At 47.1% G+C, this 27747-nt stretch overlaps 1 protein-coding gene across 1 annotated transcript; it reads left to right on the top strand.

Annotated features, from left to right (window-relative positions):
• Positions 1 to 197: 197 nt before the first annotated feature.
• TPGS2 (tubulin polyglutamylase complex subunit 2) lies at positions 198 to 26806 on the top strand. The gene is made up of 7 exons (XM_087715252.1): positions 198 to 388; positions 2864 to 2943; positions 15527 to 15614; positions 18121 to 18252; positions 22187 to 22300; positions 24577 to 24737; positions 26544 to 26806. The coding sequence occupies exons 1-7, from the start codon at positions 316 to 318 to the stop codon at positions 26787 to 26789; spliced, it is 894 nt and encodes a 297-aa protein (XP_087571378.1). The 5' UTR covers positions 198 to 315; the 3' UTR covers positions 26790 to 26806.
• Positions 26807 to 27747: the final 941 nt, after the last annotated feature.

Genomic DNA, 27747 nt, shown 5'->3' with positions numbered 1-27747 from the left:
CGCTCCTCATTGGCTAGCCGACTCCAGCTTTGCCCAGATACGGCCCCGGCAACGCGGAGTCTCGCCAAACAGCCAATGGTTGTCTCCCGCAGAAGATTGGGGGGGGGGAACCCACCGCGGGGCTTTGTGGGAGGTGTATTTCTTTTTGGTTTTTACTTTCCTTCTCTTCCGAGGAATCGGTAATTCAAGGGGGACTACTGCTCCCGTCGAGCGTCGCGAGTCAACGAAGTTAATGCGGCGCAGGGAGGGGGGAAAAAGGAGGAGGTTAAGAGTGGCGAGAGGGGACAAAAGAGTGGCTTTTGAGGGGCGGTTGAGATGGAGGAACGGGGTCTGCAAGGCGTGAAGCCCTACCTGGAGAAGCTCACCCTCGGGGTGACCCGCCTCCTGGGTGAGTGGCAACCGGGTCCTGCCCCCTTCGCGTTGCCAGGGAGACGGTCCGGCCGGGCCTTGCCAGCATCAAGTGGCAGGGAGTTCCGCGGGCAGCAACAAGAAAGGACTGGCTTTTCCCGGGGAGGCGATGGGGGGGGGGGGGACTGAACGGCACTGAAAAAAGTGGCTTAGGACCACTGTTCACATTTATGTCCACTGCAGTGATCATGTGATGTACATTCAGATGCTTGACCACTGACTCACATTTATGACGGTCACGGCATCCAGAGGGGAGGGTTTACATGATCCTCTTTTTACGACCTGCTGAGCAACATCTGTGGGGAAGCCAGATTCACTTTAACAACCGGGTTACCCACTTGAGAACTGCAGGGATTCACTTAACACCTGGAGCAAGAAAAATCGGAAAATGGGGGCGAAACTTAGCAACATACATTTTGGGCTCAATTGTGGTCGTATGTTTGAGGACCACCTCTACTCTTCATTTCATCTACAAATATTCTCCTTTATTGAAGCCATTCATTTAGCCACGGTTTGAAGTTGCAGTGGCACAGGAAAAGAATGACTTAACAACTTGGTCCTCGCACTTACGACCGTGACTGTATCGGAGATTAAAATTCGGGCATGTATTTAGGGTGGTTTTGATGTCCTGCGATCACATGATCACCATTTGCGACTTTTCCCAGCAGGCTTGCGACTAGCAAAGTCAATGAAGGAAGTCAGATTCGCCTAATGAGCATGTGATTCACTTAATAACCATGGCAAAAATGGTCACAAAATGAGGAAAGACTTAACATCCCCCTTAGGTTCGCAATTGCGGCCGTAAGACAACAGCTACCTGTCATCAGGATATGGTATTTCTAATGATTTCTATCAACTATCCAGATGCTCTCTGTGTTTGGACTACATCTCCCATTATCCCCACACCTGCCTCTATGAACTATACCAGTGGTCTCCAACCTTGGCAACTTTAAGACCTGTGGACTTCAACTCCCAGAGTTCCTCAGCCAGCTGGCTGAGGAACTCTGGGAGTTGAAGTCCACAAGTCTTAAAGTTGCCAAGATTGGAAACCACTGAACTATACGATATGGCCATTGTGATGTAGTGATTAAAGCCCTGGATTGGGGGGGGAGTGGCCCATATTCGAATCCTCCTTCTCTGCCCTCTGTGGGGATCTTTGAACCCGTAGCTTTCGCTTAGCCTGGCCTACATCGCAAGGTGGTTGTGTCAGTAAAAATTCCCCATCACAACCATCCCGTGTGATGAGCTGGGCTGAAAAAAAAGGTTTCTTCTATTCTCTGAAAATTATCTGAAAAAAATGGCAAACTGAATTCTTGCAAAATGAATAGACACTTTAAGGTAAAAAGTAAAGGTTCCCCTCGCACATAGGTGCTAGTCGTTCCCGACTCTAGGGGGCGGTGCTCATCTCCGTTTCAAAACCGGAGAGGCTGTTACCTTCCCACCAAAGGGGGTTCCTATTTCTCTACTTGCATTTTTTACCTGCTTTCGAACTGCTCGGTTGGCAGAAGCTGGGACAAGTCACGGGAGCTCCCTCCGTTACGCGGCACTCGGGATTCGAACTGCCGACTTTTTCTGATCGACAAGCTCAGCGTCTTAGCCACTGAGCCACCGCATCCCTTTTATAGACACTCTAGTATCATTCAGATAGATAGATAGATAGATAGATAGATAGATAGATAGATAGATAGATAGATAGATAGATACATAGATAGATGATAGATAGATAGATAGATAGATAGATAGATAGATAGATAGATAGATAGATAGATATGATAGATAGATAGATAGATAGATAGATAGATAGATAGATAGATAGATAGATAGATAGATAGATAGATAGATTTTTACTTCGCTTTGCTGATAACGGATAAGAGCCTGTGGCCTAATGGCTAAGATCTCTGCCTAGTATGTAATACAGCCCAGGTTCGAATCCCAGTAAGGGTATGGCTAGCTGATGAGAGCTAAACAGCTTGAAATAGATCTATACTAGTCCCACTTTATTTATTTTATCAGCACAAATAAAAACACACTATATATATATCAGGGTTTTTTTTTCCTTGCAGTGATGTATTTGCCAGAGTGAAAAGGAGAAATTAAGATTTCTTCGTCTTTTTCAACGTGTGAAAATTTTCCCAGAGCCAAGGTGGCGCAGTGGTTAAATGCACCACTGCAGGCTACTGCTAGATCAGCAGTTCAGCGGTTCAAATCTCACTGGCTCAGGGTTGACTCAGCCTTCCATCCTTCCGAGGTGGGTGAAATGAGGACCCGGATTGTTGTTGGGGGTGATATGCTGACTCTCTGTAAACCGCTTAGAGAGGCCTGAAAGCCCTATGAAGCGGTATATAAGTCTACTGCTATTGCTATTGCTATAAGGTTATTTCCCCCACTTCTCCTCTTTACTTTTCCCCCTTTGGCAACTGAATTTCTGGGCTTGTTGTCTTGTCTGTTGTCGCAGAAACCTCTCCAGGAGTTACCGAAGTCATGTTTGTGGAAAAGGAACCGGCCGAACGACACGCAATCCTCTCCTGGGAACAGGTACGGCGGCCTCCGCTTGGCATTTAGTCTGCTCCCTTGCATAACGGAGAGTCAGTGTGGACTAGTGGTTAAGGCGACAGGCTAAAAACCAGGAGACGGTGAGTTTTAGTCCCGCCTTAGGCATGAAAGGCAGCTGGGTGACTTTGGGCCAATCACCAGGAGACAGTGACTTTTAGTCCCGCCTTAGGCATGAAAGGCAGCTGGGTGACTTTGGGCCAATCACCAGGAGACAGTGAATTCTAGTCACACCTTAGACATGAAAGGCAGCTGGGTGCCTTTGGGCCAATCACCAGGAGACGGTGAGTTCTAGTCCCGCCTTAGGCATGAAAGGCAGCTGGGTGACTTTGGGCCAATCACCAGGAGACAGTGAGTTCTAGTCCCGCCTTAGGCATGAAAGGCAGCTGGGTGACTTTGGGCCAATCACCAGGAGACGGTGAGTTCTAGTCCCGCCTTAGGCATGAAAGGCAGCTGGGTGACTTTGGGCCAATCACCAGGAGACGGTGAGTTCTCGTCCCACCTTAGACATGAAAGGCAGCTGGGTGACTTTGGGCCAATCACCAGGAGACGGTGAGTTCTAGTCCCGCCTTAGACATGAAAGGCAGCTGGGTGACTTTGGGCCAATCACCAGGAGACGGTGAGTTCTAGTCCCGCCTTAGGCATGAAAGGCAGCTGGGTGACTTTGGGCCAATCACCAGGTGACGGTGAGTTCTCGTCCCACCTTAGACATGAAAGGCAGCTGGGTGACTTTGGGCCAATCACCAGGTGACGGTGAGTTCTAGTCCCGCCTTAGACATGAAAGGCAGCTGGGTGACTTTGGGCCAATCACCAGGAGACAGTGACTTTTAGTCCCGCCTTAGGCATGAAAGGCAGCTGGGTGACTTTGGGCCAATCACCAGGAGACGGTGAGTTCTAGTCCCGCCTTAGACATGAAAGGCAGCTGGGTGTCTTTGGGCCAATCACCAGGAGACAGTGAATTTTAGTCCCGCCTTAGGCATGAAAGGCAGCTGGGTGTCTTTGGGCCAATCACCAGGAGACGGTGAGTTCTAGTCCCGCCTTAGACATGAAAGGCAGCTGGGTGCCTTTGTGCCAATCACCAGGAGACGGTGAGTTCTAGTCCCGCCTTAGGCATGAAAGGCAGCTGGGTGACTTTGGGCCAATCACCAGGAGACGGTGAGTTCTAGTCCCGCCTTAGGCATGAAAGCCAGCTGGGTGACTTTGGGCCAATCAGCAGGGCACTGTGAGTTCTAGTCCCTTTTTAAGCATGAAAACCGGCTGGATGATCTTCAGTCAGTCCCTTGACAGTCCAACTGGGTATGCAGACAATAGGAGCAGGAAGGTGTGTTGGATATCTTCACCACCTTGAATTAAAATTTAAAAATAATAAAGGTGGGATACAGATTAAAAAATTGCACCAGGAGTCAAACTCCTCTAAAAAAGCATCACTTTTTCCCCCTTCCCACTTTTTGCCACTGGAGGTCAGGGTTCCCCTTCCTCCTGCGGTCAATTCGAGAGGAGAGGAAGAGACCGAAAAGGTGTGGATGACACTCCTGGTGCAGGATTAAATGGCTAATTTTAAAAATGCTGACACTGTACGAACAAATGAACAAATTCAAAAAAATAAATGGCAGGAAATCTGCAAATCCCACTTTATTATTATTATTATTATTTATTTTAATTTTATCAATTTCATATATACATTCACAATTATATGATCTCATACCTGTTATTAATAATATGTATTTATAACAATTTTTCCCTACTGTTGACAATATACTTGAAGATTGCTTTCTTACCATCCCATAGATCCATCTTATCTTACAACGGTCCTACTTCTTCTTCCCTCCCTCCCTCTTTCCTTCCCTCGTTGCTTCTCTCCTATTCCCCTTCCTTTCCTTCCCCTTCCCTCCTTCTCTCCTTCTCTCCTTCCCTCCTTCCAAATCCCACATTTTATTTGTATTTTCTGAGCAGCCGCCTGTTCTGACCCAGCTCCCCAAACACGAAAAAAACCCTCCGATGTGAACTCAAAAGATTACCTTTATTAGAAGCGCCAGAACCCCGGCAAAAAGTTTCTATCTCACCGCAGGCTCACAAGTTTGTCCAGCCAGAAGATGAATAGTTGTCTGGCTCATTTATTCCTCTCTGTCCCCTGCCTTTTATCCCCAGAGCTCTGGTGAGGCTTCGCTAGCAGCGGTGGCTCTTCCATCCCAAGGACCGGCCCATAGATTTCCACTGCTCTCCTCTCCTCTGCCACATCTATTCATCTCTGCCCCCTGCCTCTTATCCCCAGAGCTAGGGTGGGGCTTTGCTAACAGTGGTGGCTCTTCTGTCCTAAGGACCAGCCCATGGATTTCCACTGCTCTCCTCTCCTCTGCCTCCTGAGCATCCGCACGTCAGGCCCTGGGCCCAGCTGCTCCTCCTCTTCCTCATCAGCCATCTCCAGACCTGGGGGCTGTTGACTCTCCATCTGAGGGCTGAAGGATGACCCAGGCTCTCCCTCTGTCTCTCTCTCTCTCTGCCAGCTCCACTCCCTCTTCCCCCTTGGAGCTCTTAGGTTCTCTTAATGCTGACCCTGACTCCCCCCCCCTCCTCCTCTGATTGGGCTGCTGGGGGGGGGGCAGTGGCTGATGGGCCACAACACAGCCTGTCAGACATTCCGAGAAACATCTGCCTAGCCTACGAAACAGACCCCTTGCCTTTTCTTTGAGGCTGGTAGGACTGATGGTGTGGTATACTGCTCCTGGAGTATGAAGCTCTACTAGATGATCATTGTCATCCCTGGTAGAAATGCCAGCTCTTTTATAGGGTACCCACATGGCTAGTCCTGGACTCAGCGAACAATTGTGACCGTTTGAAGTTTGAACGGAAATAATTGACCGATGACGTATCTTAACAACCAATGCAGCATCCTTCACAGTCCCGCGGTCATAATTCAGGTGCTTGGCAACTGACTCGTATTTATGACGGTGGCAGTGTCCCTGGGTCAGCGACCTCCTTGACGAGCCAAGTCAATGGAGAAGCCAGATGTTAATTAATTTAACCATTGCGGTGATTTACTTAAGAGTCCCTTATTGTTGTTGTTTTTTTTAAGCTGGACGGAGTATAGAAGAGAAAGGGAAGGTGCTGGGGAGGAGGGGGGGAGAGAATGGCCCCCACCCTGTTTTATTTCTTCCCAACAATTGAGCGGATGGGAGGAGCAACGCATTGGGCAAACCGATTCCCTGCCAGCCTCATTTAATTATTTCATTTAATTAATTGTATCCGCCTTTTAATCTTCTTGCAAATAACTCGAGGGGGCGAACCAGCACAACTGCCTACTCCTATTTCCAACACACACACACACACACACACACACACACACACACACACACACACGTGAGGTGGGTTGGCCTGCGAGAGAATGACCAGCCCAAGGTCATTCATTTGCCTTTCAGGCCTGAGGTGGAACTAGAACTCAGCCTCTCCTAGTGATCGGCCCAAAGTCACCCAGGCAGCTTTCACGTCTGAAGCAGGACTAGAACTCCCAGTCTCCTGGTGATTGGCTCAGACTCACCCAGTTGGCTTTCGCGCCTAAGGCAGGACTAGAATTTGAAATGTCCTGGTGTTGGCTTAAAGTCACCCAACTGCTGAGATGGAACTAGAACTCCCTCTCTCCTAGTGATTGACCGAAGGTCATCCAGGCAGCTTTCATGTCTAAAGTGGGACTAGAACTCCCAGCGTTGGCTCAAAGCCATCCACGGTCCTTTCAGGCCTGAGGTGGAACTAGAACTCAGCCTCTCCTAGTGATCGGCCCAAAGTCACCCAGGCAGCTTTCACGTCTGAAGCAGGACTAGAACTCCCAGTCTCCTGGTGATTGGCTCAGACTCACCCAGTTGGCTTTCGCGCCTAAGGCAGGACTAGAATTTGAAATGTCCTGGTGTTGGCTTAAAGTCACCCAACTGCTGAGATGGAACTAGAACTCCCTCTCTCCTAGTGATTGACCGAAGGCCATCCAGGCAGCTTTCATGTCTAAAGTGGGACTAGAACTCCCAGTGTTGGCTCAAAGCCATCCACGGTCCTTTCAGGCCTGAGGTGGAACTAGAACTCACCCTCTCCTAGTCATTGGCCCAAACTTCTTCCAGCCAGCTTTCACGCCTGAAGCAGGGCTAGAACTCCCAGTCTCCTGGTGATTGGCTCAGATTCATCCAGTTGGCTTCCATGCCTAAGGCAGGACTAGAACTCCCTCTCTCCTAGTGATTGACCGAAGGTCATCCAGGCAGCTTTCATGTCTAAAGTGGGACTAGAACTCCCAGCGTTGGCTCAAAGCCATCCACGGTCCTTTCAGGCCTGAGGTGGAACTAGAACTCACCCTCTCCTAGTCATTGGCCCAAAAGTCTTCCAGCCAGCTTTCATGCCTGAAGCAGGGCTAGAACTCCCAGTCTCCTGGTGATTGGCTCAGATTCATCCAGTGGGCTTTCGTGCCTAAGGCAGGACTAGAACTCCCTCTCTCCGGCTCTTTTTTTTTTTTTTTTTTTTAAGGAGGGTGGGTTGGAATTTCCTTGGAGTTTGACTTTATTTTGCTCTTGAAACGGTACAGTCTGTTCTCTCCTTGTGCTGCTCCTTTGCGTAAAATCTCCTCTAAAGCAATCAAGATATTTTTTAAAAATTAAACCAAATGAGCAGCACCAACACCCACCCTTTACTCGTTCTGCATGAACTACCATATTTTCTGGAGTATCTGATGCACTTCCCCCCCCCCCGCCCCCTAAAAGAGGCTGAAAATTTGGGTGCATCTTATACTCCAAATGTAGTTGTTTTGAAACTGTTTTTCAGCCCTAAGGAAGCGCTAATGAGTGACGCGGTCTCCCGTGCTTCCCCTGCTTTTCTCATTGCTTCTCTCTCAAGCGATCAGCTGTGCTTTAGAAGCTGTTTTTTTATCCCCAACCAGGGGATTAAAAGTGGGTGTGCGCGCGCGGGTGCAAAACAAGCAAACCTATGTGCTGAAGCTGACCACACTAAGGATGCTATCCAGATGAATACCTGGTAGACAAAAACATTTTCCCTATTTTCCTCCCCAAAAACTAAGGTGCGTCTTATACTCTGAAAAATATGGTAACTCTTGTAATATTTGACCAAAACTGGGAAAAAGCTCACCGTTCTTTCCTCCCCCTCCTCCTCCTCCTCCTCCTTTTTCTTCTTCTTCTCCTCCTTTTTCTTCTTCTTCTCCTCCTCCTCCTCCTCTTCTTCTTCTTCTTTTTCTTATTCTCCTCCTCCTCCTCCTCTTCTTCTTCTTCTCCTCCTCCTCCTTCTTTTTCTTCTTCTCCTCATCCTCCTCCTCTTCTTCTTTTTCTTCTTCTTTTTCTCCTCCTCCTCCTCCTTCTCCTCTTCTCTCCCTCCCTCCCTCCCTCCCTCTCTCTCTCTCTCTCTCTGGAGAGAGAGAGAAGAAGGGAGGGTGAGCTTTTTCCGAGTTTTGGACAAATTTTACAAGAGTTACCATATTTTTCAGAGTATTAAGATGCACAGTTAGTTCAGTAAGAAGAAGCTAAGGTCAATCTAGAATGTCATTAATTTCTTTATTTCTTTTTTCTCAATAGATTTTAGACTGTGTTAGTTAAAAATCCATACCGTGTACGGGTTCTGGGAAGTCGGGAGGGGAAGGAGGAGGGGGGTGGGGGTGGAGGGAGGGAGGGGCACACACACAAAAAAATTGTACTTCAATGTCTTAATGATTGACAAATGATGACATATTTGTGGTTTTTTTTTTTTTTAAAGAAATAAAAAATTCAGATGCTATAAGACGCACCTTAGTTTTGGGGGGAGGAAAATAGGGGGGGGAAATTCTGTCTACCAGGTATTCATCTCATCTGTGACTCAGGCCAATATTTTTGCACTTGAGATTTTACAACAACCATCTCAGTGGCCCGTAGTTTTCAAAAGGTCGAATTGGAGGGACACATGATTTAGGTCCCCAGGGGAATCCAGCCGAGAATGGACAGCGGGCAGTTGTCCGAACAGCTGAGAACTGGTCAAAGATAGCTGGATGGCCGCTAAGCTAAGGGGCCCCCCAGTTCAAAGGGGTCAGCACTCACACCAGCCTTCAAGAATGCCGGAGGGTCAGCGGGGAGAAAATATAGCCACGGCAAACGCAACCATTGGCTATTTCAGGACTAAACTTTTGAAGACTGTCAGGGCCAAACTAAGCAGAATAACAGAGTTGAAATGGACCTCGGAGGTCTCCTAGTCCAGCCTCCTGCTCAGGTAGAAGACCTTAAATCTTTCTGGACAAATGGCTCTTCTTAAAAACCTCTTGTGTTGGACCACCCACAACATCTGAAGGCAAACGGTTCCGCTGGTTAATTAACGGAATAACAGAATTGGAAGGGACCTTGGAGGTCTTCTAGTCCAACCCAATGCTCAAGACCCTATTCCATGGACAACAAAATGGCTGTCCAGTCTATTTTTGAAAACCCCCCCAGTGTTGGAGCACCCACAACTTCTGGAGGCAAGTTGTTGCACGGGTTAATTGTTCTCACTGTCAGGTGTTTGGCAAAAAAAAAAAAAAAATACTTCTTTACAATATAGCATTACAACTGACGAACCTCGAAAGCCTGGCAGTGTTTCTCCATCCCTCTGTCTTTATACCAAAGAGAATCAAGACGGAACGTGTCTTGATGTTCTTCCTCACCTTGTCCCGTTTTCCTGGGCTCAACTCCTGCTTCGTAGGTTTTGCATTCCTCTAGCAGATTGACAGAGTGGGAAGGGACTTTATAGGTCATCTAGTCCAACCCCCCCCCCCAACCAAGCAGGACACCCTACTACACCATTTCTGACAGCCAGTCCAGTCTCTTCTTTTTATTATTATTTTTTTTGTGTGTGTAAATGTGTTTTTATTTTCCATTTTCATTTTCGTACAGTCACACATATACTGTACAGAACCGGGGCCATATAACATTAAACAATAAACACAGCCATTCCTCTTGTCAATAATACCCCCCAAAATAGAAACTCAATGTACCTCTTCGACCCTCCATACACCCTTTCTTTCGTCCCCCCTCCAACTTTCCATCTTCCCTCCAACATTCCCCTCTACCCTACTTCCCCTCCCCCTCTACCACTCCTCTCTCCCAGTACACTCCCTCCCTTCCTTCTCACCCTCCCTCCCTTCCTCTCTCCCACCCTCTCTACCCCTCTTTCTTCTATCCCTCTACTCCTCCCTTCGGTGTATTTCTACTATCTATTAATATATTCAGCTTGTCCTATTTTTACACTGGAATTAAAGAGCAACAGTATACAGGGCGGGGCATCACCTTTTCCTAGGGGGTCACAGCAACACTTGTAATAACAACACAAATAATTCATACACCATTCGAAAGCCCATCAAAAACTGAGTTTATTGACATGATTTAATAGTCAGTATGACCACCATTAGCCCTTCGAACAGCATTCAAACGAGGTGGATAAGAACACAACAAATCTTCAAACAGTTCCGTTCGATTTTCCAGATTTTTCAACACAGTTTCCAAATTCATTCTCAAAGTTTCAACCGAATATCGATTTTGACCTTGCTCCTGAATCATCAGAGCTTCCACTTCATCCTTAATTATGGCCCCAATGTTCTCTGCCGGATTGAGATCTGGCGAATTTCCCGGCCAGACGTCATTGCCCCAAAATTCGACATTGTTTTCCTTTAACAATTGCTGAGTCGCATTTGCACGCATGCAAGGAGCTTTGTCATGAAGAAAGACAGCCTCACCAACCACCAAGACATTGTCTGGATCACTGAGAAATGGAATGACATTCTCCAATAAAATTTTCTCACGGAAATAACTGCCATCCCAGGATTCCCCTTTATCCTTCAAAACCCAATGCAGTTTCTTGGCTGTGAAAATGACGAAAATCCCGATGCAAGTCGGATTGCGAACGATTTGTCGATATCGTTCATGTTTGGCGATGTCGTCGACGTCTTTAGCCCAAATTCGATCGTTCTGGAAATTCGGTTTTCGAATGGCATAAACGAAGAATTCGTCAGATGGCGCCAAATGAAGAAAATCTTCCTCGGTCCATTCAGACAACCAATCGCACAACCAAAGCCGATCTTGAACGTGTGTTTGAGTTTTCAATGGTTTGCAAATGACGTGGAATGGCTTCAAACCTTCTCGTTCTCGATATCGGCTGATTGTCCTTTGATCAACTCGTTTTCCACGAATTTGAAGGATTTCTTGGGCCACTTTTCGGTTTCCTTTTCGTTGTTTGCGACTGCCAGTTGCAATGATGGCTTTGCTTTCTTGGGACAGTTGCAGAGGACGCCCTTCTCCAAATTTTGTGAAACATTCTTGGGCTGTTTTGTTCCAATTATCAGTAACCCAATCCGGATGACGTTTCAATTTGTTTGCAATCCATTTTCGATTGATAAACGTCGCTCCAGCATCGCGAGCCTCTCGAAAGGCAATGCATTTTATTCTGTCAATGATCCTTTGTTCTTCGAATCGAATTTTCCAGCCATTCTTAAAGCAAATTTAACATTTAATAGCTCATTCAATTCAGTTTTTTATGGGCTTTAAAATGAGGTGTCGCGGAAGTTGTAAACTGCTGTCGATCTTGCTGTGACCCCCTAGGAAAAGGTTATGCCCCGCCCTGTACAAGTGCAATCGCGTTACTTTAAAATCTAACACATACTATATATCCCCCCACCCAAGCAGGACACCCTACTACACCATTTCTGACAGCCAGTCCAGTCTCTTCTTGAAAGCCTCCAGGGATGAAGCTCCCACAACTTCCGAAGGCAACTTCTGTTCCATGGGTTGATTGTTCTCCCTGTCAAAAGATTCCTCCTTATTTCCAGGTTGAATCTCTCCTTGGTCAGTTTCCATCCATTCTTCCTTGTCTGGCCTTCGGGTGTCTTGGAGAATAGCTTGACCCCCTCCTCTCTGTGGCAGCCCCTCAAATATTGGAACACTGCCATCATGTCTCCCCTAGTCCTTCTTTCTATTAAACTAGACCTACCCAGTTCCTGCAACCGTTCTTCATATGTTTTAGCCTCCAGTCCCCTAATCCTCTTTCTTGCTCTTCTCTGCACTCTTTCTAGAGTCTCCACATCTTTACTATAGTGTGATGACCAAACCTAGATGCAGTATTCCAAGTGTGGCCTTACTAAGGCTTTATAGAGTGGTAGTAGTACCTCCCTTGATCTTGATTGCATCCCTCTGTTAATGCAGTTTAGGATTTCATTGGCTTTTTCGGCTGCCGCCGCACACGGTTGGCTCCTATTTAGCTGGCTGTCCACTAAGACTCCAAGATCCCCCTCACAGTTACTGCTATTAAGTGTTATCCTCCTTCTCCAACCTTGAGCCGAGGTGGCACAGTGGTTAGGGTGCAGTACTGCAGGCCACTTCAGCTGACTGTTATCTGCAGTTCAGCGGTTCAAATCTCACCGGCTCAAGGTTGACTCAGCCTTCCATCCTTCCGAGGTGGGTGAAATGAGGACCCAGACTGTGGGAGCAATAAATGCTGACTCTGTAAACCGCTTAGAGAGGGCTGAAAGCCCTATGAAGCGGTATATAAGTCTAACTGCTATTGCTATTGCTATTGCTATCTATCAATCTATCATCTATCTACCTAATCATATCTATCTATCTATCTATCTATCTATCTATCTATCTATCTATCTTAGATAAGAGCCGAGGTGGTGCGGTGGTTAGGGTGCAGTACTGCAGGCCACTTCAGCTGACTGTTATCTGCAGTTCGGCAGTTCTAATCTCACCGGCTCAAGGTTGACTCAGCCTTCCATCCTTCCGAGGTGGGTAAAATGAGGACCCAGACTGTGGGGGCGATATGCTGACTCTGTAAACCGCTTAGGGAAGGCTGAAAGCCCTATGAAGCGGTATATAAGTCTAACTGCTATTGCTATCTATCAATCTATCATCTATCTACCTAATCATATCTATCTATCTATCTGTCTATCATCTATCTATCTATCTATCTATCTATCTATCTATCTATCTATCCGAGGTGGCGCTGTGGTTAGGGTGCAGTACTGCAGCCACTTCAGCTGACTGTTATCTGCAGTTCGGCAGTTCTAATCTCACCGGCTCAAGGTTGACTCAGCCTCCCATCCTTCCGAGGTGGGTGAAATGAGGAGCCAGATTGTTGTTGGGGGCGATATGCAGACTCTGTAAACCGCTTAGAGAGGGCTGAAAGCCCTAGGAAGCGGTATATAAGTCTAACTGCTATTGCTATTAGGTTTTTTTTTTTTAGGTTTTATTAGGTTTTATTAAACATTTGTAGGCCGCCCTTTTCCCTGAGGGGACTCAGGGCGGCTCACAGAAAACCAAGGGAGGGGGAATACAACATTAAGACGACAACATATAATAAAATCAACACCATACATTCAGTATTCGGGCGGGGTAACGGTCCTTATCCCCAGGCCTGACGGGCGAGCCAGTTCTTCAAGGCTATGCGGAAGGCTTGGACGGTGGAGAGGGTACGAATCTCCACGGGGAGCTCGTTCCAAAGGGTCGGGGCTACTGCTGAGAAGGCCCTCCTCCTTGTAGTTGCCAGCCGACACTGGCTGGCCGATGGAATGCGGAGGAGGCCCAGTCTATGAGATCTTATAGGTCGTAGGGAGGTAATCGGCAGAAGGCGGTCTCTCAAGTATCCAGATCCACTGCCATGTAGGGCTTTATGGGTGAGTAATAGCACCTTGAAGCGCATCCGGAGATCGACAGGTAGCCAGCGCAGCTCGCGGAGGATAGGTGTTATGCAGGTGAATCGGGGTGCACCCGCGATCACTCGCGCGGCCGCGTTCTGCACTAACTGAAGTCGCCGGATGCTCCTCAAGGGCAGCCCCATGTAGAGCACATTGCAGTATTCCAGCCTAGAGATCACAAGGGCCCGAGTGACTGTTGTGAGTGCCTCCCGGTTCAGGTAGGGTCGCAACTGGCGCACCAGGCGTACCTGGGCGAATGCCCCCCTGGTCACAGCCGCTAAATGGTGGTCGAATGACAGCTGTGGATCCAGGAGGACTCCCAGATTGCGAACCCTCTCTGAGGGGTGTAAAATTTGACCCCCCAGCCTGAGTGTTGGAATGTTGGCCAAATCTTTGGGAGGGAAACACAACAGCCACTCGGTCTTTTCTGGGTTGAGCACAAGCTTGTTAATCCTCATCCAGTCCATGACGGCCTCAAGACCCCGGCCCATCACGTCAACCGCTTCATTGATTTGGCACGGGGCGGACAGATACAATTGGGTATCGTCCGCATATTGATGGTATCTAATCCCGTGCCTGCGGATGATCTCTCCCAGCGGTTTCATGTAGATGTTAAATAGTAGGGGGGATAAGACCGAACCCTGCGGCACCCCATAATTTAGGGGCCTTGGGGACGATCTCTGCCCTCCCACTAACACCGACTGCGACCTGTCCGAGAGGTAGGAGGAGAACCACCGTAGCACGGTGCCTCCCACTCCCACCTCCCGCAGTCGTCGCAGCAGGATACCATGGTCGATGGTATCGAAAGCCGCTGAGAGGTCAAGGAGGACCAGGATGGAGGGATGTCCTTCATCTCTGGCTCTCCAAAGATCATCCATCAATGCGACCAAAGCGGTTTCTGTGCTGTAACCGGGTCTGAAGCCTGACTGGAAGGGGTCTAGATAGTTTGCTTCCTCCAAGGACCGTTGGAGCTGGAAGGCCACCACCTTCTCAACAACCTTCCCCAGAAAGGGGAGGTTGGAGACCGGGCGATAGCTGTTAAGAACAGCTGGATCCAAGGATGGTTTCTTCAGGAGGGGTCTCACCACCGCCTCTTTCAATGCGGCGGGGAAGTTCCCCTCCCGAAGGGAGGCGGTTACAACCGCCTGGATCCAGCCTCGTGTCACCTCACTGCAGTTAACAACCAGCCATGAGGGACACGGATCCAGAACACAGGTGGAGGAACTTACAGCTCTCATGGCCTTGTCCACATCCCCGGGGATAACGTCCTGAAACTCAACCCAGAGCTGTTCTACTTGGTCCCCCTGTGTCTCGGCTGGAACTGCGGGTGTGGAGTCCAAGTCCGACCGAAACCGAGCAATTTTGTCCGCTAAGAATTGGGCATATTCTTCAGCTCTGCCCTGCAGGGGTTCCCCCGTCTCCCTTTTGTTTAATAGGGAGCGGGTTATCCTGAACAGGGCGGCTGGGCGGGACTCAGCGGATGCAACCAGGGAGGCTATGTGTGATCTTTTAGCTGCCCTAAGTGCCCTAGTATATTCCCTGGTGCAGGTGGTTACCATTGCTCGGTTCGATTCGGACTTATCGGACCTCCAACGGTGCTCTATCTATCATCTATCTACCTAATCATATCTATCTATCTATCTATCTATCTGTCTATCTATCTATCTATCTATCTATCATCTATCTATCTGGGTGAAATGAGGACCCAGACTGTGGGGGCAATTTGCTGACTCTGTAAAGCGCTTAGAGAGGGCTGAAAGCCCTATGAAGCGGTATATAAGTCTTAACTGCTATTGCTATTGTCTACACCTGACTTTTCTCTGGTGTGTTGGCCGCAGGACGCCATTTCTTAATCCTAACAGCTTTCTGTTCTCGTCCCTCTCCCTTCCTCTTCGCTTGCAGAAAAACGCCTGCGTCCTACCGGAGGATCTGAAGAATTTTTACCTCATGACCGATGGTTTCCGAATGACCTGGAACGTCAAGTTTGATGGTAAGGGTCTTCTCGATCCCAGGTCATTGATCTATTTGGACCTTATCCAGGTCGGTTCTCCATCTCCTCAAGGTTTTCAAGGAAAAACCAGTCAGTCGATTGTCCGTTATGGAAGAACAACTCATTGCTTCGGCAGCGGGTTGGACTAGAGGACCTCCAAGGTCCCCATCCCGCCCTTTTGATTCTGTCATTCTAATTCAAGGAAGTATATTTCTGCTCCCATGTTGGAAAAAACTACAGGTAGTCCTCGGCTTACAGCCATAATGCAGCTTACCCACTAAGGTCCTATCAGTCGTAAAGCGAGTCACGTTGTGCCAGACCTGATTACAGGTAGTCCTCGACTTACAACCATCTGTTGAGTGACGGTTTGGAAATCGCAACAACACTGGGGAAAAAAAGGGGACCGATGACCGTTTTTCACACTTATGACCATTGGGTGGTCGCATCATCAAAATTTGGGCACTTGCCAAAGGGTTCATCTTTACGACGATTGCAGTTACATGATCCCCTTTTGCAACCTCCTGACAAGTCCCTGAGGAAGCCGGATTCGCTTAACGACCATTGTGACTAACTTGACAACTGCAGCGATTCGCTTAACGACTGTGGCAAGAAATGTCGTAAAATGGAGCAGAACTCACTTAACAACGGTGCTGCTCAGCCATGGAGATTCCGGGCTCAAGGGTGGTTGTAACTCGAAGATGACCTGTATTATGAGCTTTTTGTTGCTGTGGTCCTTAAGCAAATCACCAGTGGTCATTAATTGAGTCCACAGTTGGCTTAGCAACTCACTAAAGACTATGGTGAGGCGCTTAATGACTGCCGTAAAACAAGGTCGGACACATGGTTGACTGCTTTGTTAAGCAACAAACGATGGGTTTCATCGTTCGCTGGGGGACATTTTTGCAGAAAACCAGAAGTAAATGTGGTTTTTTGGCAAAACTTTCATAAATTGTGTTCATTGGGCACCACAAAGAACCACAAATGCAGGCAGGTTGCCGAGGACCCCAAATAATGGTCACTTGATAACGTCAGAACTGGGTCATAAGTACAAGTAGTTCTGGACTTACGACCGCCATTGAGCCCAAAATCTACGTTGCTAAGTGAGACATTTGTGATGTGAATTTTGCTCCGTGTTTCGACTTTCCTTGCCACATTTGTTACCCGAATCCCTGCAGTGGTTAAATGAGTCACACGGTCGTTAAGCGAATCCTGTTTTCCTCATGGACTTGGCTTGTCAGAAGGTCTCAAAGGGTGATCCCGTGATCCCCTGGGACTCTGCAGTCCGTCACAAATGGGAGTCAGATGTCAAGCGTCCGAATATATATCACATGTCCCAGGGGCTGCGACGGTCATCCATGTGCAAAACGGCCCAAAGTGGCTTTTTTCAGTGTTGTAACTTCGAATTGTCACTAAATGAACTGTTGTAGGTCAAGGACTTCCTGTGCCTTTTGTGGGGGTCCATCCTAATTTACTAAGTAAGTGGTCCTAAGATGACAAGAGCCAAGGTGGCGCAGTTGTTAAATGCAGCACTGCAAGCTACTGCTAGATCAGCAGTTCAGCGGTTCAAATCCCACCGGCTCAGGGTTGACTCAGCCTTCCATCCTTCCGAGGTGGGTAAAATGAGGACCCAGATTGTTGGGGGCAATATGCTGACTCTCTGTAAACCGCTTAGAGAGGGCTGAAAGCCCTATGAAGCGGTATATAAGTCTACTGCTATTGCTATTGCTATTGCTATTATGAATCGTTCTGTTTCGGTTAAATTTCATGCTCCCCTCCTTTTATTTTTGAGAAAATGCAATTCATTCAAGAGCGAAATAATCCTGGGGGATCTTACTTTAGAACTGAGAATAACTTTATGGTCACTTTGAATGTACACGAATCGGCCCACATATTAAAATGAAATTTTGTTGCATGCAGCTCTCAAACGGTCACTAACTCCAAAATAAATAAATACATAGCAAAATTATGCATATACCCCACCTATATTCTGTGACACAGAGAAGCAACACAGTCTAGTTTGGATGCAGGTGGCAAGAAAAACGAATTTTGAGAGTTTACCAGACGGATGACAGAGGGAACAAAGCTGTTATAGAATCTGCACCTCCTCCTAGAAATCCTTCGAAACCTCGTCCCAGAGGGGAGCAACCGAATCAGACCGTGAAGTGGGTGTCTGGGGGTCTCTAACGATGCTTCGAGCTCTAAGCACACAGCGCTTATAAAGCAGCATCCTGAATAACGGGAAGTGAGTTTCCTATAATCATCTCCACTGTCCTCACCACTCTCTGTAGGGACTTTCTATCTGAGGCGCTGCGGCCACCAAACCAAACAGGGATGCAGTTTGTTAAAACACTCTCAATTGTGCCTCTGTAAAAAGTGGCCAGGGCAGAAGGAGAAAGAGGTGCTCTCCTCATCCGACCGTGGAGTGGGTGTGTGGAGTCTCTAACATGGTTGGGATTTAAGGTTTGGCTGTTGCATATTGCACAAACCAGGTTCTTTCATCTTTAAGATAATCCCGTTTCCCTGGGCTGCATGACGATTAACAGCATCTCCAAACTGAACCGGCTCACCGTTTCACCGGCCTACACTTTGCCCAGTGCGCCAACTCTGGCTGACCTGGAAGACTCCGACGAGGAGGAAGGTATGCATGCACACACACAAACACATACACACAGGGAGAAAGAGAGAGAGAGAGAGAGAGAGAAACATTTATAAGATCTCCACCCTCTTTGTATCGCTGACACAAAGATCAAAAGCTCTTTAGGACAAAGGTTATTTAGTATTATTAGATTAGATTAGATTTTTATCCCACTTTTATTATTTTTATATAAAGGCACCTGAAAGCAGAGCAAGAAACAAGGGATGGAAACTAATCAAGGAAAGAAGCAACCTGAAATTAAGCAGAAATTTTCTAACAGTGAGGACAATCAACCAGGGGAACAGAAGTTGCCTCCAGAAGTTGTGGCTGCTCCACCACTGGAGGCTTTTATTTATTTATTTTTTATTAAAAGTTTTAATAAGTTTTACAATTATATACCTTTCCCCTTCCCTCCCTCCCCTCCAATCCCACTTCCCCTCCCACCCTGCAAAATACAGGATATAAACATTTAACAATCATACACTAAAATAAACTAACTTTAGCATCGTACCTTCACTTATACTTTAACTCCCCTTTTGTAAAGCTAACTTTAGATAAGTTGTAACATTCCTTCATTCATTCATTCATAAGCTATCATATTTATTTTGAATATAATCAATCCATCTTCTCCATTCCAGCTTGTATTTCTCATCTGAATAGTCCTTGAGATATGCTGATATTTTAGCCATCTCTGCTAGGTTTGTTACTTTTAATGTCCATTCTTGAATAGTAGGGAAATCTTCCTTCTTCCAGTATTGCGCCACCAACAGTCTTGCTGCGGTTATTAAATACAAAATCAAGTTAGTCTCTATAATTGTACAGTCTGTAATTATACCTAGCAAGAATAACTGAGGAGTAACCTTTATCCTCTTTTTAAGAATATTTAAATATTTAAGAAAATTTGAGAGAAAATTTTATAAGATGTTTTATAAATGGCATCTAGATCCTAAAAAAATGGCTTCTATGTATCCGAACTTACAACCTAAATGCTGGAGATGTGAGTGTATGGATGCTACATATTTTCATATATGGTGGACTTGCAAAAAGGTTAAAGCATTTTGGATTAAAATATGGTGGATTATGCAAAATGTTCTTTAAAAAAGGATAAAGTTTACCCCTCAGTTATTTCTGTGAGGCATAATTACTGATTGTACAGTTGTAGAGATTAATCTGATATTGCATTTAATAACTTGCAGCTAGATTGTTGGTGGCGCAATACTGGAAGAAGGAAGATTTGCCTACTATTCAAGAATGGACATTGAAAGTAACAAACTTAGCAGAGATGGCCAAAATATCTGCAAATCTTAAGGACCGTTCAAACGAGAGATACAAATTGGGGTGGAAAAGATGGATTGATTATACTCAAAACAAATATGGGACTAAGAAACTCCAGATAGCTTACGATTAGAGATTAGGAATTATAAATTATTCAGAGTTAGTCCAGCAAGGAGGAGCTAGAGTTCAATGGAAATATGTTGTTCACCATCTTTTTTGTTTTTTGTTTTTTTAAATTGTACCTTAGATTCTCTTTGTTAAAGATTTATACCCTGTATTGGTTCTGGGAAGTCGGGGGGGAGGGGGAGTTTGGGGGGGAAAGGGGAGGGTGGGAACTAAACATTTGTAAAAGTTTTTTTTTTCCAAAAATGTTTAATAAAAAAAAGAATATTTTGAATAATCCACTATATTTTTATCCAAAAAGCTTTGACTTTATTTTACAAGTCCACCATATATGATAATACGTAGCATCAGCACAATCACGTTGCCTCCAGATGTTGTGGATGGTCCACCACTGGAGGCTTTTAAAAAGAGATTGGGCAACCACTTGCCTGGGGTGCTATAGGGCAGTGGGTCTCAACCTTCCCAATGCCGCGACCCCTTTAATACAGTTCCTCATGTTGTGGTGACCCCCAACCATAAAATTGGTGTCTCGGTTCCTAAGACCATCGAAAATAATGTGTTTTCCGATGGTCTTAGGCGACCCCTGTGAAAGGGTCGTTCGACCCCCAAAGGGGTCCCGACCCACAGGTTGAGAACCACCGCTATAAGGGTCTCCTGCTCGAACACGAGCAAGGGGTTAGAATAGATGACCTCCAAGGTCACCTAGTAGTAGTGCAAATGACTCAGGTGACCCTGAAGACTACAGACAAACCTCCAAGTGACCTCAATGACCCTGTGAAAGGAGGCCAATGGCCAGCTGTCTGCAAGGAATATAAAATCATTCCCTTCCCCTCCATCCAGTCAGAGCCGAAGAAGCTTCTTGGATGTGAATCGAAACATCTTCAAAAGAAAAAACAAGAAAGCCCAGTTGCCTGTTGAAAAGAAGGACTTTTGGAAGTCCAGTAGTGGAGCATCCTCTACTTCTGGTGGCAAGGAAAAGGGGAGCAGTATACTCTGTGCCATATTTCGGCATACCAGGGGCTTTGACATAACACTTAATCATTTCCTTGGCTCAGCTGATAAGGGAGGAGAGCTTGTGGCTTAGAGGTTAATGTAACTGCCTAACATGTAAAAACAGCCCAGGTTCCAATCCTAGTAAGGTTATGGCTATCTGATGAGAGCTAAATAGCTTGAAATAGATCTTATACTAGTCTCCCTTTTATTTATTTATCAGCACAAATGCTATCTTGGCGACGTTTCAACGAGGTCTTACACATATATACATACATACATACATACACACATACATACATGTATATATTTAGTGTCACAACCCCTGGTATGCCCCAATTATGGGAGGAAGCTAACTGCTTCCATTATCTGTCAATCGGCTCGTCACAAGAGTCCATCACGACAGAAACCCAATATGGACTCTTGTGACGAGCCGATTGACAGATAATGGAAGCAGTTAGCTTCCTCCCATAATTGGGGCATACCAGGGGTTGTGACACTAAATATATACCTTCTTCCCTGGCTTCAGCTGATAAGGAGGAGAGCCTGTGGCTTAATGGCTAAGACTTCTGCCTAAGATGTAATATAGCCCAGGTTCGAATCCCAGGAAGGGTATGGCTAGCTGATGAGAGCTAAATAGCTTGATATAGATCTATACTAGTCTCCCTTTATTTATTTATCAGCACAAATATAACATACATACATACATACATACATATATATACACACACATACATACACACACACACGCACACATATAGGTGGCCATTAGAGGGTGTCTCTCTTGTTGTGTATCTCATTTCTCTCCTTGTGTCTATAGCTGAGTGGTAAGGGATTTACCTCCATGTGTATGTCTGTGTACAGGTGAAACTCCAAAAATTAGAATATCGTGCAAAAATTCATTTATTTCAGTAATGCAACTTAAAAGGTGAAACTAATATATGAGATAGACTCATTACATGCAAAGCAAGATCATTCAAGCCGTGATTTGTCATAATTGTGATGATTATGGCTTACAGCTCATAAAAAACCCAAATCCACCATCTCAGAAAATTGGAATATTGTGAAAAGGTGCAATATTCTAGTCTCAAAGTGTCCCACTCTAAGCATTAACATTAAGCCATAACACCTGCGAAGCGTTCCTGAGCCTTTAAATTGTCTCTCAGTCTGGTTCAGTAGGAATCACAAAGACTGCTGACCTGACAGTTGTGCAGAAAACCATCATTGACACCCTCCGTCAGGTGGGAAAGCCTCAAAAGGTAATTGCAAAAGAAGTTGGATGGTCCCAAAGTGCTGTATCAAAGCACATTAATAGAAAGTTATGTGGAAGGGAAAAGTGTGGAAGAAAAAGGTGCACAAGCAGGAGGGATGACCGCAGCCTGGAGAGGATTGTCAGGAAAAGGCCATTCAAAAGTGTTGGGGGCTTTCAAAAGGAGTGGACTGAGGCTGGAGTCAGTGCATCAAGAGCCACCACACACAGACGGATCCTGGACATGGGCTTCAAATGTTCCAAAACTCTTGACAGTTTTCTTGGCTGTTTCTCTCACAGGTAACAAGGAGCAACCGAAGAGGCCTCACCTGGACGCCCGGTGTCTGATATTCGAATTGGACTCCTGTGCAGGCAACGGGAAAGTCTGCCTCGTCTACAAGAACAACCCCCCCTGTACGTTCACCAACCAGGATCTAAATCGGCATTGCGAACGTAACCGTCGTGGTTTGTAGACCACGGCTTCTGGGTTTCAGTGTTGGGTGAATCCGAGCACTGCTAACCTAAGCCACAAATCGTGGTCAAGGCTGGGTCGGAACTTGACAGTTGTCAGAAACAGCACAGCAGTGAGAAGAATCATGGTTTATTTTCAACTCTTATTGGGGGGCCCTTGACAAGTCAGAGGGTTCCACTGGGGAAGCGGAGACCTTTATGGACGTTGAAGGAGACGAGGTGGGAAATTCTATGGGTCTGATTGGCTGGCCAGTGTTGGGGAAGGTGGACGTGCCCTTAGTTAAGTTAGTTTAGATAAGTAGGTAGGTACCTTGGTTGGTTAGTTTAGGTAGGTTGGTTAGTTAGTTTAGATAGATTGGTTAGTTAGTTTAGGTTGCTTAGTTTAGGTAGGTTGGTTGGTTGGTTAGTTTAGGTAGGTATGTAGGTTAGTTTAGGTTGGTTAGTTAATTTAGGTAGGTTAGGTTAATTTAGGTAGTTTGGTTGGTTGGTTAAGTTAATATAGGTTAGTTAGTAAGTTAGTTTAGGTTGGTTGGTTGGTTAGTTAGTTAATTTAGGTAGGTTGGATAGTTAGTTTAGGTTGGTTAGTTTAGGTAGGTATGTAGATTAGTTAGTTTAGGTTGGTTAGTTAATTTAGGTAGGTTAGGTTAATTTAGGTAGTTTGGTTGGTTGGTTAAGTTAATATAGGTTAGTTAGTTAGTTTAGGTTGGTTGGTTAGTTAGTTAATTTAGGTAGGTTGGATAGTTAGTTTAGGTTGGTTAGTTTAGGTAGGTTGGTTTGTTAGTTTAGGTAGGTAGGTAGGTTAGTTAGTTTAGGTTGGTTAGTTAATTTACGTACATTAGTTTAGGTAGTTTGGTTGGTTAGTTAAGTTAGTTTAGGTTAGATAGTAAGTTAGTTTAGGTAAATTGGTTGGTTAGTTAGTTAATTTAGGTAGGTTGGTTAGTTAGTTTAGGTTGGTTAGTAAGTTTAGGTACGTTGGTTTGTTAGTTTAGGTAGGTATGTAGGTTAGTTAGTTTAGGTTGGTTAATTTAGGTAGGTTAGTTAGTTTAGGTAGTTTGGTTGGTTAGTTTAGTTGGTTTAGGTTAGTTAGTAAGTTAGTTTAGGTAGATTGGTTGGTTAGTTAGTTAATTTAGGCAGGTTCGTTAGTTACTTTAGGTAGGTAGGTTAGTTTAGGTAGTTTGGTTGGTTGGTTAGTTAAGTTAGTTTAGGTTAGTAAGTTAGTTTAGGTAGATTGGTTGGTTGGTTAGTTAATTTAGGTAGGTTTGTTAGTTAGTTAGTTGGTTATCTCCTGCCTTTATTGTTTTTACAAATAACTCAGGCTGTCAAACATATCCAACATATCTTCCTCCAGCTCCCCACGACGACAACCCTGTGAGGTAGATTGGACTGACAGTGTGGCTAGCCTAAGGTTACGCAACCAACATTCATGCCTAAGGCGGGACTAGAATTCACAGTCTGCTGGTGATTGGTTCAGTCACCCACCCGGATTTCATCCCTAAGATGGAACTAGAACTCACTGCCTCCTAGAGAGATTTTTCACTCCTAACGAACCAAATTTCAGTTAACTCAGCCAAATTGTTGTGGCCGGTCAGCCACAATAGCAGCCGAAACAGAGGAGGAGGAGGAGGAGTGGGAGTCAAGATTAGCATCAAGGCAACCTGAGAGCTCTGAGGGGAAGGTGGGGTTGGAGCCTGGGCTGTCCGTCAGCCCTCAGATGGAGAGTCAACCGCCCCCCAGATCTGGAGGTGGCTGATGAGGAAGAGGAGGAACAGCTGAGTCCATTGCCTGACGCGCGAATGCCCAGAAGGCAGAGGAGAGGAGAGCAGTGGAAATCTATGGGCCGGTCCTTAGGACGGAAGAGCCACGGCTGCTAGCAAAGCCCCACCTGAGCTCTGGGGATAAAATGAAGAGGGCAGAGATGAGTAAGTGTGGCAGACAACTATTCATCCCCCAGATGGACAGACTTGTTAGCCTGCAAGTGAAGCTTTTTTCCCGGGGCTGCCGGCTCTTCTAATCAAGGAATCGTTTGCGTTCACGTCGGAGGGTTTGCCGTGTTTGAGCAGCTGGGTCAGAACACAGCAGATATTCTGGGTTTGCATTCGTGAGCTGGCAGGGAAACTGAGGCGGGAATGTCTGAATGGAGGCAGTGAAGTTTTGCTGCAGGAAGAAAAGATTTTTCGACCCGTTTTCCTAACTCTTCTCTTCTGTCTCCTTCACCTTAGTTCCCAGCCCAGCATCGGAAATCTGGTTCCTGGACCGAGCCCTTTACTGGCACTTCCTCACCAGCTCCTTCATCGCTTACTACCGGCTTATGGTCACCCACCTGGGGCTCCCCCAGTGGCAATACTTCTTCACCGGCTACGGCCTCAGCCCCCAGGCCAAGGTGAGAGCGGGGCCTCCCTTCTTGGGAAGCCTGGTTGCAGCTGCCAATCTGCCCTCGGAGGCTGAATACAGAAGGACAAGAGCCGGGAGGGGCCTTGGAGGCCTTCTAGTCCAGCCCCCCGCTCAAGCAGGAGGTCCTCCACCATGGTAGACCGATGGCTGTCCAGGATCTTCTTAAAAACCTCCAGTGATGGAGCACTCACCACTCCTGGTGGGAAGATGTTCCCCTGGTTAATTGTTCTGTCAGGGAAAAGCTTTGTCTGTTTTGACCCAAGCTTAGGGAGCATCCATCTTCCTCCTCCTCCCCTCTTCCTCTTCTTCCTCCTCCTCCCCTTCTCTTCCTCCTCCTCTTTTCCTCCTCCTCCCTCCCCCTCTTCCTCTTCTTCCTCCTCCTCCCATTCTCCTCTTCCTCCTCCTCTTCTCCTCTTCCTCCCATCTCCTCCTCCCTTCCTCTTCCTCCTCCCATCCTCCTCTTCTTCCTCCTTCTCCCATCCTCCTCTTCTTCCTCCTCCTCCCATTCTTCTCTTCCTCCTCCTCCCCTTCTCTTCCTCCTCCTCTTTTCCTCCTCCTTCCTCCTCCTCCCTCCCCTCTTCCTCTTCTTCCTCCTCCTCCCATTCTTCTCTTCCCCCTCCTCTTCTCCTCTTCCTCCCATCTCCTCCTCCCTTCCTCTTCCTCCTCCCATCCTCCTCCTCTTCTTCCTCCTTCTCCCATCCTCCTCTTCCTCTTCTTCCTCCTCCTCCCATCTCGTCCTCCTCCCTTCCTCTTCCTCCTCCCATCCTCCTCCTCTTCTTCCTCCTCCTCCCCTTCTCTTCCTCCTCCTCTTTTCCTCCTCCTCCCTCCTCCTCCCTCCCCCTCTTCCTCTTCTTCCTCCTCCTCCCATTCTCCTCTTCCTCCTCCTCTTCTCCTCTTCCTCCCATCTCCTCCTCCCTTCCTCTTCCTCCTCCCATCCTCCTCTTCTTCTTCCTTCTCCCATCCTCCTCTTCTTCCTCCTCCTCCCATTCTTCTCTTCCTCCTCCTCCTCCCCTTCTCTTCCTCCTCCTCTTTTCCTCCTCCTTCCTCCTCCTCCCTCCCCTCTTCCTCTTCTTCCTCCTCCTCCCATTCTTTTCTTCCTCCTCCCCCTCCTCTTCTTCTTCCTCCTCCTCCCATCTCGTCGTCCTCCCTTCCTCTTCCTCCTCCCATCCTCCTCCTCTTATTACTCCTTCTCCCATCTTCCTCTTCTTCCTCTTCCTCCTCTTCTTTTCCTCCTCCTCCTCCCATCCCCTCTTCCTCTTCTTCCTCACCCTCCCATCTCCTCCTCCTCCCTTCCTCTTCCTCCTCCCATCCTCCTCTTCTTCCTCCTCCCATTCTTCTCTTCTTCTTCTTTTCTTCCTCCTCCTCCTCTTCCTCTTCTTCCTCCTCCTCCCATTCTTCTCTTTCTCCTCCTCCCATCTCCTCCTCCTCCCTTCCTCTTCCTCCCATCCTCCTTCCTCCTCCCATCCTCTTCCTCCTCCTCCTCCTCCTCTCTCCCTTCTAACACTGATGATCTTACCTAGTTTGGGTCATGAAACGTCTGCAAGAAAACCCCCAAGCTCAGAGAGCACCAAGGACCCCACAGTCCTCCTCTTCCTCTCCACAAACCCTCCCCTCTTCCAGCGCTGGTGACGTTACTTAGTTGGGTCATGAAACGCCTGCAGGAAAAAGACCCACACCCAGAGAGCTCCAGGGGAGACAAAGTTTCCCCTGCTCCCCTTCCCCTCCCTGCTCCCCCACCCCCGCCCCAGCCCTCCCCCCCCGGCCCGCCTGACTCTCTTCTCCCTCCCTCCTCCAGCAATGGTTCAACATGTACAAGCCCATCACGGTCCACACGGAGCAGCTGTGGGAAGCGGACGAGGCCTCCGTCGTCAACAAGCTGGACCCCAACAAGGTTTTCCGCAACAAGAACAAGGCCTCCCTGGTGAAGAAGAGGCCCCCCACCCAGGCGGCCGCCGCCCAGAAGAACCCGGCGGCGGGAGGGTCGCCCCGGACCACTTCGCAGGCTGGGAGCTTGTCAAAAAGACGGGAGACGCAGCCTTGACCTCCCTCTGGACCCCCCCACCCCCCACCCATCCTCACACCACCACAACTCCCTCCCAGTCGCCCAGCCTTCCCTTCTGCCTGTGCGGGACTTCATATTTATTGCTGAATTATTTATTGATGGAGATTTGAACCCCTGGCTGGTTTTTGTGGGAGCGGGAGGGGGGGCATGCCTGAAAACAACTCAACAAAGGGTGGGGGGAAAGGGGTCTTTTTAATGCGCTCGTTCCCCTATTTGCACGGATTTTTGACCCAACCCCTGCCGGGAGGCGAACCAGCATTCACCACGGAGAAATTTGGTGAGGGGGCTCTTTGCCCCGTTTTACGAAACTTCCTCGCCACGGTCGCTAAGCGAATCCACGCAGCCCTTAACTTGCAACAGTTCGCTTAGCAGCTGTTCAAAGTTACGACGGCCCTGAACAAAAAGGGATCTGCGATTGTTTTGCCACGCTGAATAGCAATAGCAGTTAGACTTATATACCGCTTCATAGGGCTTTCAGCCCTCTCTAAGCGGTTTACAGAGTCAGCATATCGACCCCACAGTCTGGGTCCTCATTTCACCCAGATAGATGAGAGATAGAGAGATAGAGAGATAGATATAGAGAGAGGGAGGGAGGGAGAGATAGATATAGATAGATATAGATAGAATAGATAGATAGATAGATAGATAGATAGATAGATAGATAGATAGATAGATAGATAGATAGATAGATAGATAGATAGATATGATTAGATAGATAGATAGCAATAGCAATAGCAATAGCAGTTAGACTTATATACCGCTTCATAGGGCTTTCAGCCCTCTCTGAGCGGTTCACAGAGTCAGCATATCGCCCCCACAGTCTGGGTCCTCATTTCACCCAGATAGATGAGAGATAGAGAGATAGAGAGATAGAGAGATAGATATAGAGAGAGGGAGGGAGGGAGAGATAGATATAGATAGATATAGATAGAATAGA

The sequence above is a fragment of the Thamnophis sirtalis genome, unplaced genomic scaffold (genome assembly GCF_051295495.1).
Source record: "Thamnophis sirtalis isolate CommonGarterSnake01/CBP01778 unplaced genomic scaffold, rThaSir2_p1.2 scaffold_5, whole genome shotgun sequence".
NCBI lineage: Eukaryota > Metazoa > Chordata > Lepidosauria > Squamata > Natricidae > Thamnophis > Thamnophis sirtalis.
The sequence above is the reverse complement of the archived record's forward strand: the minus strand, read 5'-3'. Positions and strand labels throughout refer to the sequence as shown.

Coding starts and splice junctions, on each gene's coding strand:
- TPGS2 (XM_087715252.1), top strand. CDS start 316: ATGGAGGAACGGGGTCTGCAAGGCGTGAAGCCCTACCTGGAGAAGCTC. Junction 389..2,863: donor CGGGGTGACCCGCCTCCTGG/GTGAGTGGCAAC, acceptor CTGTTGTCGCAG/AAACCTCTCCAGGAGTTACC. Junction 24,738..26,543: donor GCCTCAGCCCCCAGGCCAAG/GTGAGAGCGGGG, acceptor TCCCTCCTCCAG/CAATGGTTCAACATGTACAA.